Source organism: Phodopus roborovskii, unplaced genomic scaffold (assembly GCF_943737965.1).
Source record: "Phodopus roborovskii unplaced genomic scaffold, PHOROB, whole genome shotgun sequence".
Classification (NCBI taxonomy): Eukaryota; Metazoa; Chordata; class Mammalia; order Rodentia; family Cricetidae; genus Phodopus; species Phodopus roborovskii.
In genome coordinates this window covers 21554534-21568396 of record NW_026126407.1, presented here as the reverse complement: position 1 = coordinate 21568396, position 13863 = coordinate 21554534, and the positions used below count along the sequence as shown (strand labels likewise).

General features: G+C 50.9%; 1 protein-coding gene across 1 annotated transcript in view; it reads right to left on the bottom strand.

Moving 5' to 3' along the window:
* The window catches only part of Obscn (obscurin, cytoskeletal calmodulin and titin-interacting RhoGEF), a 133852-nt gene that overhangs the window by 64147 nt on the left and 55842 nt on the right, over nt 1–13863 (bottom strand). The window contains exons 30-41 of the mRNA XM_051180578.1: nt 13511–13777; nt 13161–13427; nt 11373–11645; nt 10446–10712; nt 10011–10277; nt 7306–7578; nt 6602–6868; nt 5591–5857; nt 5231–5494; nt 4645–4908; nt 1705–1968; nt 341–604 (exon numbers count right to left, since the gene is read on the bottom strand). Of these exons, the coding sequence (XP_051036535.1) occupies nt 341–604; nt 1705–1968; nt 4645–4908; nt 5231–5494; nt 5591–5857; nt 6602–6868; nt 7306–7578; nt 10011–10277; nt 10446–10712; nt 11373–11645; nt 13161–13427; nt 13511–13777 (3204 nt within the window). The remainder of the gene's footprint in view (nt 1–340; nt 605–1704; nt 1969–4644; nt 4909–5230; nt 5495–5590; nt 5858–6601; nt 6869–7305; nt 7579–10010; nt 10278–10445; nt 10713–11372; nt 11646–13160; nt 13428–13510; nt 13778–13863) is intronic.

Here is a 13863-nt window from a genome sequence, read left to right as displayed (position 1 = left end):
CATTGACTGAGAACATGGGACTCTGAAGGACATGCTGCACAGAACATGGGGTACACAAGAAGACATACATTCTGGCAAAGGGTTTGGCAGGAACCGTGAATCAGGGAACAGGCTGGGAGGAACACAAGAACCTGGAGAGGTGTTGAGGGGGGTTAGACATGAACATGACAATATTTCCTGGACCTGGGAAAGGGAAGGTAGAGATACCCAGATGACCCCAGTTATACGACAGATGGCCACAAGTTCACTACAGGCTGTGTCACATATAAAGAACAGACATCGCGTGGAGATAACATAGAGACACCAAGCCTTGGTTCAGGTGGCCACACACGATCTTTACCCTTGACACTCAGTGTGGCTGAGGTCTTCTCCTGCCCACACACGCATGAGTACTCCCCAGCATCTTCCACAGCCAGGCCATGGATCTGTAGTTCACATGTGGCCCCATCCTGCTTCAGGATGTATCTGTCTCCATTTTTGAGGGTCTTTTCTCCCTTCCTCCACTCCACTGGGGTAGCTTTGCTCATCTGGCACCTCAGTATGGCCATGGCCCCTTCTGTGGCCTCTTCATTCCTCAGATATTCTGTGAACTTGATGGGCATGGCTAGGAATGTCAGAAAGGCACAAGGATTTTTACACTCAGAGCACACAAAAGGGAGAAGACATGAATACTGCAGAGAAGACACAAACCCCACTGAGGGTGGACCATGTACTGCTATGCTGAGAACAGGCTATGAAGTTTATGTTCTACAGTGTGTCCTCTTAGTATCAGGACCATGGATGGTTCTGTCTGCAGATCTGGCATGATGGTAAGAGGGGGCCGGAAACACACAGGAGTACCACATTCTCTGTAGCACTCTAGCACATATTACTCAGCCTGGATGGCAACAGCATGTGGAATCTACCAGAAAAGTAGTACTTAATTCATGGTGGCACAAGGTGGAGGGAAGCCAGCTATAGATGTATTTTCTCCTGTTTCATACAGCTTCCCAAAAAGTTGGGACTCCGTCCAGTTATGAAAGGAGGTGCCACACAGACAAAGAGACAGAATATGGTTTGAGCCAGATAAGCAGCATGTCCACAGACACCAAGACGCAGACCCAACTGGCCACACATCTTTACCACTAATAATCAGTGTGGCTGAGGTCTTCTCCTGCCCACACACACATGAGTACTTCCTGGTATCCACCACGGCCAGGCCATGGATCTGCAGTTCACTCACAGCTCCATCCTGTTTCGGGCTGTATATGTCCCCAGCTCCCAGAGTCTCAGACCCTTTCCTCCACTCTACAGGGGCAGCCTTGCTCATTTCACATCTTAATGTTGCTGTTGCCCCTTCTGTAGCTTCTTGGCTTCTCAAGCCATCTATAAATTTGGCAGGAAGGCCTGGGAAGGGCCAAAATATCACTGAAAACAAGAAACTCTCCGAAGGTCTCTGCGTGGACATGGAACCCACAAAGAACCACACACATTGCTCAAGAGTCACAGTGTGAATGATGGAACTCGTATACAGATGGGGAAGGGAGCAGAGAGCTGGGAAGGGATGGCAGCGGGAGGAAGATCTGCTTGAGTAAATGAAAAATATTCAAAGGCATCAGTGAGAGGACAGATGGCTTCCACAGGAGCTGTGTCACACATGGAGACAGAAGGAAGTGATGGGAACGACACAGAGACAAAGCCACACACAAAGCCACACATCTTTACCCCTGACAGTCAGCGTAGCTGAAGTCTTCTCTTGCCCACACACACATGAGTATTCTCCGGCATCGGCCATGGTCAGGCCATGGATCTGTAACCTACACACAGCTCCATCCTGCCTCAGGCCATATCTGTCTCCATCCTGCAAGGTCTTTGTTCCTTTCTTCCATGTCACAGAAGCTGCCTTGCTCAGTTCACACCTCAGTGTAGCCATGGTTTCCTCTGTGGCTTCTTCGTCCTTCAGACCTTCTATGAACTTAGCTGGAAGAGCTAGGGAGGCCAGAAAGACACAGACACTCTCTAAGAACATGGAAGACCATAGACATGGATATACAGGGAGGACAGGCTACATTCTGGGCATGACAAGTGCAGCTGAGGGTGGGGTTTCCCTTGGTCTAGACGCTGTGCCTCATGGCCACGGCCCACTCTATGACTTCCTCAGGCCTATCTTGCAGAACATTGGAGACGGGACATGACACTCAACAGTGAAGTGCATTTTGGAGATTGTAAGGAATAAACTTGCAGAGATGAGTGAGAAATAGCACAGATGGGCAGCATGTAGACTAGTCAGCCTGACCCTGGTGACTCAGCAAAGACACAGAGGACCTCAAGAGGAGGAGGCCCGGACAGCAGAAGCATTTACAATGGAGGTATCCTGGCCCCAAGTCTTCTGTGTCCACCCTGTCCCACACATAAACTCCATAATCAATGGCTTGGCTTGGCTGCTAGGTCACAGAATGCCATAGATATGAACATCTCCAATGGATTCTGGGAGAGCACACAGGGTGCCTGAAGCCACCCCCCCCCAAAGTCATAGCAATTCCCACTTCTCAGAACAGACTGGGGAGGAGGAACAGCTTGGCTGGATGAGAAGTCACAAGTCTCTTTCTGGAACTGTCTGCCTGGAGTGGGTGGTCACAAGGCTTTGGCCCCATCCTCACAGTGCAGGCAAACTCTCTAATGTGAGAGAGCAGAGGTACAGATCCACAACTGAGCAAATGGAGGCAGAGTCACCGGTCCTTGGCTACCATGTGGGAAGTGATCACAGAGAAGAGGAGGGACAAACAGGCTCATTTGCCAAAGCTGGAGGCTTCCTCTGGCTATCAGGCCATGAATGAGAACTCTTGAATACCAGCTCTGTGTGCTTGGAGGTCTTAAAAGGCAGTGGCTCAGAGCACCCTTGGATGGTCCAGTGGTCACTTTTGAAAGCTCAGCACTTTAGAAAGGCCCAGGTAAAGTATCCATCATTCCTAGTCCTTGCTGAGACAAACCCAGTCCTGAAGAAGCTGGCTGCCAGGATCTTCTACACCTCAGCCGTCAACAGCATATCCTGGGGATGGAAATAGGGAAAATGTGTTCCCATGACCTCTTTCTAACTCTGCAGCCATGGGACAGGCCTTGGGTGCATCCTTCTGTCATTTCTTGGAATGTCCAAATGCATGATGGCACCAGGCCTCTGTGTTTTGACACCAATTCATCCACATGGCAGCTGGTTTTCACCCAAGTGTCTCCAATGCTTGTGAAGATGCTAGGAGACACCTGCCACAGCCTGGACAAAGATGCCCAGGCCTTACCACACCTTCTCTTCAGTGCCTTCAGTAGCCAGTTCTTCACGTGAGAGCAGAGCCCACCAGGCCCAGGACTTCCCACTTGAAGGGATTTCATTCCATCTTCACTCTCTAAGATGTCTGGGGTCCTCCAACAGTGTCTGTGCATCCCATCTGCCTCCCTGCAGGGAGGGGCTCAGGGCCCTCCAGGGACCTCTGACAGAGAGCTGATTCATCACTAGATCACTAGTCACACCTAGACAGGAATTCCAGTTCCCTGAACACAACTGTGACTAAGGAGCGAAGTCCAGCAGACCGGCCATTCTAAGAAAGTTTGTTGCTGCCCATGTATACATGAGGACTCCCAGGATCCATCATGGGAGCGAGGCTCCACGGCTTCACGGCTCCACATATCATATCTGCCTCAACTGTGAATGACTCTGTCTCTGATGCCCTAATGTCTTAATGTTCAGGGAGGTACCTGATCTGTTCACACTACAGTGTGACCTTACTCCCTGTAATGCCCTCCCAAGGCCTCTAACTATCTGTGAAGTACTGTTCACAACTGCGGTGGGAGGGTGAGATACACAGACACAAAGAAGACCATTACACTCTGTAGCCATGGACAAAAGTGGGCCATAGACACTACACGTACAACATAGAACACAGAGTGGCCAGAGGCAGGATCATCAAGGCCTTCTCTAGTGGGAAGACCTAGAATGAACAGAGAAAGCCCAGGAAAGACAGTGTCAAGCTCACCCCCACAGACTTGTCGTCATTTCTCCTCACCACCATGGGACAAGCCCTCACCTCCACCTGATTCCCTGTGGATCAGATACCCACCTCTGCCTGATACTCACGGAGTACACCTTCACCTCCATCTGACTTCTACTTGTTGGACCCTTACCTCCACCCTGGCTCCCATGAGGTGGGTCTCCTGAGGGGTGGGCTCATGACCTCACCTGACACTTACATGGTGAATCCTCACCTTCACATTCAGGCACATGCCAAGGCTGTCCTTCCTTCCTGTATTCCTACTGTGTGGGCCATGCCTCCATTGCCTGCCTCCCCATTTTCCTGCTGTGCCCCCAAGACCTAGAATTGCATCTTTATAGTAGCTTTCACACACACACACACACACATACACACACACACACACACACACACACACACCCCACAGTCTCACTCATTCCAACCAAGACACTCCTGAGGTTGGGAAAGACCTGATTCTCCATTGTTTTATGGTATCTAAAGTGGGTCCCATGCAACAAGTTGGAGGAATACCAGCTAACAGAATAAAGATGAATCAGAAAAGCAGGAGCCGTGGATAGGAGAAGATGCTCAGGCATAGAGCCACCCATGCACAGGGGCACCAGCACACAGGAACACACATCTTTACCCCTGATGGTCAGATTGGCTGAGGTCTTCTCCTGCCCACATATGCACAGGTACTCCCCAGCGTCTGATGTAGCCAGGCTGTGGATCTGAAGCTCGCACACAGCCCCATCCTGTTTCAGGGTGTATCTGTCCCCATCTCTCAGAGTCTCTGCTCCCTTCCTCCACTCCACAGGGGTGGCCTTGCTCAGCTCACACCGCAGTGTGGTCGTGTCGCCTTCCGTGGCCTCCTTGCTTCTGAGCCTCCCGATGAAGTGGGCAGGCAGAGCTATGAGAGTAAGACAGATTGGAAAGTGACATCTGCTATAGAGTGTTGTGGGACAGAACACAGCATAGGACACGATGGGGAAGTCAGACTACAGCAGACAGAGCAACAGGAAAGAACGCAGCAGGACTCAAGAGTGGGAAGCCAGCTATGGATGCTAGTATTGCCTGGTTCATACAATGGCTCAAGGACTAGGGTGGGAGGCACAGTGTGATGAACAGAAGGTGCACAAACACGAGGGAAAAGCATTGGAGGAGCTGGACAGATAGCACCAGGTCAACTCATGGGTAAAACACTGATCCACATGACCATGTGTGGTCCTTACCCTTGACAGTCAGGGTAGCTGAAGTCTTCTCCTGTCCACACACACACAAGTACTCCCCTGCATCTGCCACAACCAGGCTACAAATCTGCAGTTCACAAACAGCCCCATCCTGCTTCAGGCTGTATTTGTCACCATTTCTCAGGGTCTCTGTTCCCTTCCTCCATTCCACGGGGGCCTCTTTGGTCAGCTCACACCGCAGTGTGGCCATGGTCCCTTCTGTGGCCTCCTTGTTTCTCAATTTTCCTATGAACTGGGCAGACAGGGCTGCAGCAGGTACAAATACAAAGTGCCTTGTTATCCCCCTGCCCTGGGGTGAGTTTCCCATTGGACCCTGGGCACGGCATGGACAGGCACACTCACTTTTCACTGTGAGCGTGGCTAAGGTTGTCTGGTCCCCAAAGGAGCATGAATATTGCCCACTGTCCAGGGGCTGCAGGTCTCGGATGACCAACTCCAGCACAGCACCCTCTTGGCGCAGACTGTACTTGCTGCTGGACTTCAGGATGTCTTCTCCACGACGCCACTCCACAGGTGCAGCCACGGATGACAGCACACAGCGTAGAGTGGCAGCCCTGCCCTCTGGCACCTCCACATCCTTCAGGGACTCCCTGAACCGCACTGGCCGAGCTAGGAACAGGCAGATTCAGTTCAGCCTCCTAGAGGAGGACCCCCACCTGAGCTCCAGAAGAGAAGCAGCTACAGGGTGTGGGACAACTCAAATATTGGATGCCAGTGGCAAGGACCCAAAGACCCCTGGGAAAGATGGGCCTGAAGGTATGTAAGTGGAAAGGTGGGCTTGGACCGGATTAAAGGCAAAGTATTATAGTCAGAACTGTGTCCCCCAAAAATTTAGACGCTGAAGCTCTAACTCGGGGTCTCAGAGTGTGATTGATTGGCAGTGTGGACTTCAAAGACATAGAATAAGGTTGTTGGAGTGAGCTCTTATCTCATCGGATTGGTATCCTTAACTAGGACACCAGCAGAGAAGAATAAGCAAGCACCTGGGAGTCACAAAGAAAATGGCATCTGAAAGCCAAGGGGACAGATCCTGGGAGGCCAGTCAACCTTGATCTCCTACTTCTATTCTCCACAGCGGGTAGACAATAAACTCCTATTGTACAAGCTGCCTGCCTGTACTGCTAGCTTAGGGCAGTCCAGGCAAGCCACGGGCAGGAAGAGGGACTCCAGAGGGTTCCCCCAAAGCCCAGTCAGGAATGGACCACAAGCAGGAGTCAGGAGACCAAGAAAGGGTGGGAGTCTACTGGGGCAGGGACCCTGAGACACAAGGAAGCCAAGTGCCCTATACAGCAGGCAGAGGGAAAGAACATATTTCCATTACCCCAAACATAGTCACCTGGCACCCTCACTCACCATGGATCCTGACGATGGAGCTGCTGGAAGTCCCGCCAACCTCACATTTGTATCGCCCACCGTCTTGCAGGGTGGTACCAGTGATGACCAGCTGGGCCCGACAGCCTTCACAGCTCAACTGGCATCGTGCAGATGGCCTCAGTGTCTTCCCATCTTTGGTCCAGCGTACAGAGCTATCCAAAGTGGTGGTTTCACAGACGAGAGTTAGGTCCTCCCCTTCTGTGACTGTAACATCGGTGAGTGGCTGAGAGAAGATGCTCGGCTTCTCTGGAGGACAGAGAAAAAGTAAAGGTACTTGGGACTGTGGTACCTCTGTAAGAGGACTAACACAATGGATCATGCAATGCCTGAATTGGTGAGGTCTGTTGGCCTCAGGCAGGAACCAGACAGAAAGGCAGGCTCTGTGTAGTCCCCATTCTGAAGGAAAACAACACATATCACATCACCCCCAAATTCTGAATCCAGAAATTAATTCTTAAAGAACCCAACTCAGTCTTCTGAACCAACTCCTAGAGATAAGAGACCCCCATGCCACTGGTTACCTTCCTAGGATGAGAGACCCCCATACCATTGACATCTAATCTTGCCTCTCCATGAGCCCTAGAACCACACTGTGCACCAGGCAGAGCTCAGAAAGATCTGGCATCTGCCCCTCTTCAAGGCTCTTCTAGGCCATGTAGTGTCCCCTTAGACACAAAACCCACCAGTCACCCGCAGGGCTGCTGAGGTCCGCTGATCACCCGCCTCAAAGTAGACAGTGCCTGAGTCCTTGAGTGCCAGTTGCCGCAGGGTGAGCACATGGTAGCCTCCAGGCTGGACAGTGATCTCGTTCAGCTCATTGCTGTGCAAGGGTGTCTTATCCAGGAACCAGTGCACAGGGCTGTAGTCAGCAGGGGAGATACGGCAGCAGAACTTGGCAGAGGAGCCTTCCTGAACGGCAGTGTCCTCTAGGTCCTCGGTAATGCGCACTTTCTGGCCTGCTAGGCAAAAGTCACATCAGAGCTCCTGCAGCCTAGGGCCAGGCTTGTCTAGCTACAAAGAGAAACAACTCACCCAAGACTCCAGGTGGGGCCATAAGCAAGTAGCCTACTTACCCCTTGCCAATGAAACTCAAAAGCAGATCCGAGCCATATATTTCCTCTGTAGGTCTGCCCCTGAGGCCCAAACCTACAACCACCTCTGACATCCTTTTGCTAAGATGGTGGAGGGTCCACAGCCTGCTGAAGCTCATGCACTCTCTCCTGCCCTTCATACTGAGCTTGGCTTGCCAACAGATAGATTGCCCGCTCCCCAAACCACTTACACCAGCAATGCTCACCATAGTATAGCACAATTCATACTGTAGTCAACTCACACTGACAGATGAATGGTGGATGCAAAAATGGCGACAGTTACCCCCCCTCTGCTGCAGACTCAACTGACTCCAGCCTTCCTGTTCCCTCACCATCTAGTCCCTTCCATTCTCCTCTCTGGTTCTGTGAGACAAAGTTTTTAGCATCCACAAACATGATGAATTGTGGTATGTGCCTCCCTGTGCCTGGCTTATCTCACTTACACTTCAAAGACCTTGAGGGAAAGCTTAAAGTCTCACAACATACAGAAATGATGACGACTCAACTATAGAAATGTGCTGCCAACACACACCCAGTTATCACACTGTATCTCACAGATAGATACAAAAGGAATTAATTGAATAGATTAAAATAATACAGAGAATCATGCCTACATTAAAATTTAAATTGAGGGCTGGAAGGGTACCTTCATGTTTAAAGACATGCACTGCTCTTCCACAAGACCCAAATTCAATTTCTAGCACCTACATCAGATGGCTCACAGCTACCTATAACTCTAGCTTCAGAGAATATAAGGCTTCCAGCCTCCTCAGGTACCTACACTCACATGACTATACTAGCATCTGGACACACACATACACACACACCTGTTACAGAATATGTAAATCCCTAGAAATATTTTGTCGTTGTTGAATTAAAAATGGTAAAGTTGCTGGGTGGTGGTGGTACACATCTTTAATCCCAGCATTTAGGAGGTAGAAGCCAGAGGAGCTCATGAGTTTGAGTCCAGCCTGGTCTACGGAGTGAATTCCAGGACAGCCAGGGCTACACAGAGAAACCCTGTCTCGGGAGGAGGAGGAGGATGGTAGATAGACATGGATCCTGCATACACACAGCTGCACCCACAAACACCTTTGGGGTAGGACTCCACTCAAAAGCTTTAATACTGGATGGCACAGAGAGAGAGGGCTCTGGTCAGTAGGCTGTCACACAAAGAATGGCTCGCCTCTACACATAGGCATCTGCATGGTTTACACTTAAGGTCTACATTTTACAGATTTTCTTTTTTGAGACAGTTTCATGTACCCCAGGATAGTCCTGAACTTGCTCTGATCTTGAACTTCTGCTCCTCCTATCTCTACCTCCCATAGTCTTGATGGAAAGTTTGTCTGGAACCCCACAGATACCAAAATCTGAGGGCACTCAAGTTCCATATTAAAAAAAAATGTTGAAGTATTTGTACTCTGCATACCTCTGCTGGTACAATTTTAATAACTGTTTTTTACTAGCCAATACAATGGAAGCACTTAGTGTAGTATTACACTGTATTGTTTAGGAAACAATGACAAGAAAGAAAGCCTTTGTTCATCACAGCCATATTTTCCTTCCCGTTTGTGTGCATGCATGTTTGCATGTGTGGAAGCACATGTCATGCATGTGCACAAACATGTAGAGGCTCCAGGTTGATGTCAGGAATCTTCCTAATAGCTCTTCCATCTAATTCAATGAGACAGGGTCTCACAATCAAGCCCAGAGCTCACTTATATGGTCAGTCTTGATAACCATATTGCTCTGAGATCTACCTCTCCACTTTCCCAAGCAACTGCACTTCCATGGACTCTAGGAGATCCAAACTCGAGTCCTTGTGTTTGCTGGCACAGCAAGTGCCTTGACAACAGGGACATCTCTCTAGCCACACTACTTCTTTTTCCACGTGTTTTTGATTAATGAATGAGAGGTTACATTTGAAGATGCAGAGATTGAAAATATAGTAAAATACGTAAACTTCGTTACATCTAGTTTTTGATGCTGAGGCTTCTTACATACATGAGTAACATTATTCCCTGAAGACAGACTTCAGAACACACAGAAAGCACCCACTATATAAATGAAGGCAGTCCGTTAGCTCCTTCACAAAAGGTCACACTAGGAAAGCCTGAGGTGCCCAGGGGATCTGTTCTACCCTTAGACATTGAGAAATTGAGGCTAGGCTGATCTAGAACAAGCAGAGTCCTGATGACTGACCACTTCTGAGCCTCCAGAGTCTACTTCAGATAAAGCAGACCAGAGCACCCACTAAGGAGCCAAGAGCAGCATGCAAATGAAGGCTGCCTCACCATGGACAAGGAGTCGGGCCTGAGTCCGGGCTTGGCCAATGTCACAGGTATAGGTGTCACTGTCTGTCCTCTCCAGGGCATTGATGGTGAGCTTCAGGGTCAAGCCATCCTGGCTGGGGGCATGCTTCCCTGAGGCACGTAGCTCCAGGAGGCCCTTGCGCCATGTCACAACAGATGCTGGGTGTTCTGTCTTGCACGAGAACACAGCTACACCCTTCTCTTCCACCTGCAGGTCAGTCAGCTCCTCGGTGAATCGGTTTGCCTTTTCTGGGTAAAGGACAAAACAGGCAGGGATGGGACATAAAGCTGCTCTCACCAATTAGGTTCTATCCCCACAACCTGAGCGCACAGGCTGACCTGAGTGGGTACCTCCACTGAGGTCCTGGGGGTGGTCCCAGCCATGTTCAGGGAAGACTGATAGGGTCATGTGCTTACCTTCCACAAGAATCTTGGCAGTGCTTTTGGAAGCTTCTGTCTCACAGGTGTACTCTCCAGAATCCTTGAGTGAGGCCTTTCGGACAACCAGCACAGCCCGTGTGCCTTCGCTGAGCAGGTCGTACTTCTGACTCTTTCGGATGGCCTTCCCATCTTTGAGCCAGCGCACAGAGGTGCCGGCCCTAGACAGCTCACAGCTTAGCATCACATGTTCTCCAAGCGTAGTCCGCTGGTCCTCCAAGGGCTTTGTGATCTCCACTGGCCTCTCTGAAATAAGTGGAGATGGCTTCTGTGAGGCACGCCCTTAGTTAGCTACAGAACCAGCATGGCCTTGGTCACCACTGCAACAATCCCTTAGAAATGGCCTCAGCCATGGCCAAGATGAGGACAGACAGGCATTTAAGAACATGCATTCTCTAGAGATCAAAACCACAGAGCCTATAGCCCTTGACTCCTGGGGCCCAAGACATTGAAGTGATGGAAGCCCTCACTGCAATGGTGAGACCTAGAAGGTATGGATATAAGGGCACCTCATTCAGGGCTCTTACGAGGGTATGGCCACAACTTGACTGGTCCCTGGGCAGATCCACCCATGAGCACCAAGTGTGTGAAGCAGAAACACAAGCATCAAGACATCAGAGGCTACTTCTTCTCAGCCTCCCTGGCCTCAGCTTAAGTCTCAGACTGGCTGAGTAAGCTTCCTGCACTGAGAGCAGTCAGTCCATGGGTGAGAGACCGGAATTCTCAGCTTGCTCTAGAAATTCAGATGCCCAGGCAGGAATATGACTCCCTTCAATAAGGAAATTTTCCCCAGGACCCCAACAGATATATTGGTTTCCCATCATGATGGATAGGTAGTCCCTAGAAGCAGTTCAACGGTGCCCCAGTTCAAAGTGTCAGGCCCCTGTCCCCAGACACAACACCCACCTCTGATGATGAGCGAGGCCTTGGATGTGAGCCCCATCACCGAGAAGACCACCTCCCCTGCATCACTGAGCGCAGCATCTTTGACTGTCAGAATGTATTTGCGGCCCTGGCGAGTGGCCAGGAAGTGGCCAGAGCTACCCACTGTCTTCCCGCCAACCGTCCACACTGCTGGGTCACTGTCACTCTCATGGGACAAGACACACTCAAAGCTGCAGCTCTCTCCTTCCAGTACCTCCACTGTTTTTAACCTCTTGGTGATGCCCACGTGCAGCCCTGTGGGACATAAAAAACAAGTCACCCACCAGTCAGCCCATAGATGTCAACCTCAGGGAACAACAGTAGTATCTCATGCCAGGCAACGGGAAAGGTCGGGTTATACTACATGTCCCAGTTTCCCACTGTCCCCAGCTCCACACAGGATGACAAAGAGTGGTATCACCAAATTGGCACCAAAATCCTAGCTTCAAGCTGGCATGGCCTAGTGTTTACATGATTGACAGCTATGAGCTTCAATCAAGGGAGGAGGAGGCTCTTTCACACCTCTAACCATCTTGTGACACCAGGAGAGGAGGGACAGGGAGCCCATAAGTGACCCCTTCCAGAGACAGCAAGTGTAATCCTATGGAAGTCTCACTGTGCTCCCTTCTCATAAGGCTGTCACAGAGCCCTAGAGGGATCATGAGTGAACAGGCTGCCAACCCGTCTCCTCCAAGCCAGGATGCCAGACCTGAGCCAGGACAGTGGATGGCTGGCCAAGCTGAGTGAGGTTAAGGGGAATCTACCTCTTTAAAGTAACAGTGCTAAGTGGAGCAGCAACTATAAGCCTAGGAACTTTGTGGGGCTCTGTGAAGAACAGGAGCATAGATGGCATGTAGGCCTTTGTACCTGCAGGACTGGACATCCACCCTTGGCCTGTGAGCCCTTTACAGGTTGTCTCCTGGTCACACCTCTAGTGTCCCACACATGCCTGGCCGATTTCCTCTCAATCCCAATACATGGTACAGATCAAATGTCAGGGATCTGAATGGATCCATACCAGCCCCACACTGGGAGGCTCTGTAGATTAAAGTCCCTTAGCCCATTTGCCTGCCCCCCGGACCTCAAAGGGCTACGTTAAATCCCCTGTGCTACAGACAGCTTCTCTGGTGCCTCCTGAATACACAGAACAGCCTTTCGTCTTAAAGAACAGCCTGGAGCCTCTGGATGGAAGAAGGCCTAGTACCGTTATGGTGATTTGGAAAATGGCCCCTGCAGAGGGAATGGCACTGTTAGGTGTGGCCTTGTTGGAGGAAATGTGTCACTGTGGAAGTGGGCTTTGAGGTCTCATATACTCAAGCCATGCTTAGTACATAGTTGCTTCTACTGCCTGCAGATCAAGAATTGGCAGAACTCCCAGCCAATTCTCTGGCACCATGTGTGCCTACTGCATGCCACCATGTCCCCACCATGAAGATAATGGACTCAACCTCCGAAACTGCAAGCCAGCCCCAATTAAATGTTTTTCTTTTTAAGAGTTGTCATGGAGGGAGGACCTAGTCCCTACCCCAAATGACTAGACAGATTTGATGATTCCTCCTGGAAGACCTCACCCTCCCTGGGGAGTGGGGCAGGGAATGGGACGGGAGGGGGCGGAGGGACATGGGAGGGTAGAAGGGAGAGGGAACTGGGATCAATATGTAAAATAAGAAAAAAATAATAAATTAAAAAAAGTTATCGTGGTCATGGTGTCTCTTCACACCAATAGAAACCCTGAGACAGCCATCCTGCACGAGAGCCCTGGCCACTCACCATGCACACTGACCCTGGACCGGGTCTCCTCGCTGCCCACATGGCAGGTGTACAATCCAGCATCCTCACGGCTCAGGTCATGTACCGTAAGGCCCCGGGTGCCTGCCTTATGTACAAAGTCATACTTGTCACTGGGACCCAGCTCCACACCATCTTTGCGCCAAACCACACGTGCGGCGGGGTCTGAGACCTCGCATTGCAGTGTCAGTGTGCCACACTCTTCTGCAGATACGTCATCCAGCACTTTCAGGAACACCACCGGCTTTGCTGGAGAGATGGCATGGGCTAGTGAGGGGAGCCTGTGACCACCGGGGGGGAGGCCACCCCACAGACCCCACAGGACTTCTCACCTCTGACCACTAGCTGGGCGGAAACCGACACCTTGGGGGAGGTGGCGCGAACAGTGCCTGCATCAGCCTGCCGGACACTCTTCAGCACCAGTGTGTGGACACAGCCCTCATGGCTGATCTCGTGGAAGCTGTCATTGTACAGGGGTACCCCATTGAGCGACCATTCGATGTCCTCGTCCTTATGGGATAGCTCACATGAGAAGCAGACCCGGCCTTCCTCCGTGGCTTCAGCATCCTGCAGTGGCTGAGTCACTGTTACCTCCCGAGCTGCAAGGTACACACCAGCACCTCAGCACTGTGCCGACAGCCACCCCGGCCCTGAGGTGGGGGCCACTGCCCTCCCCTCCTTCCCA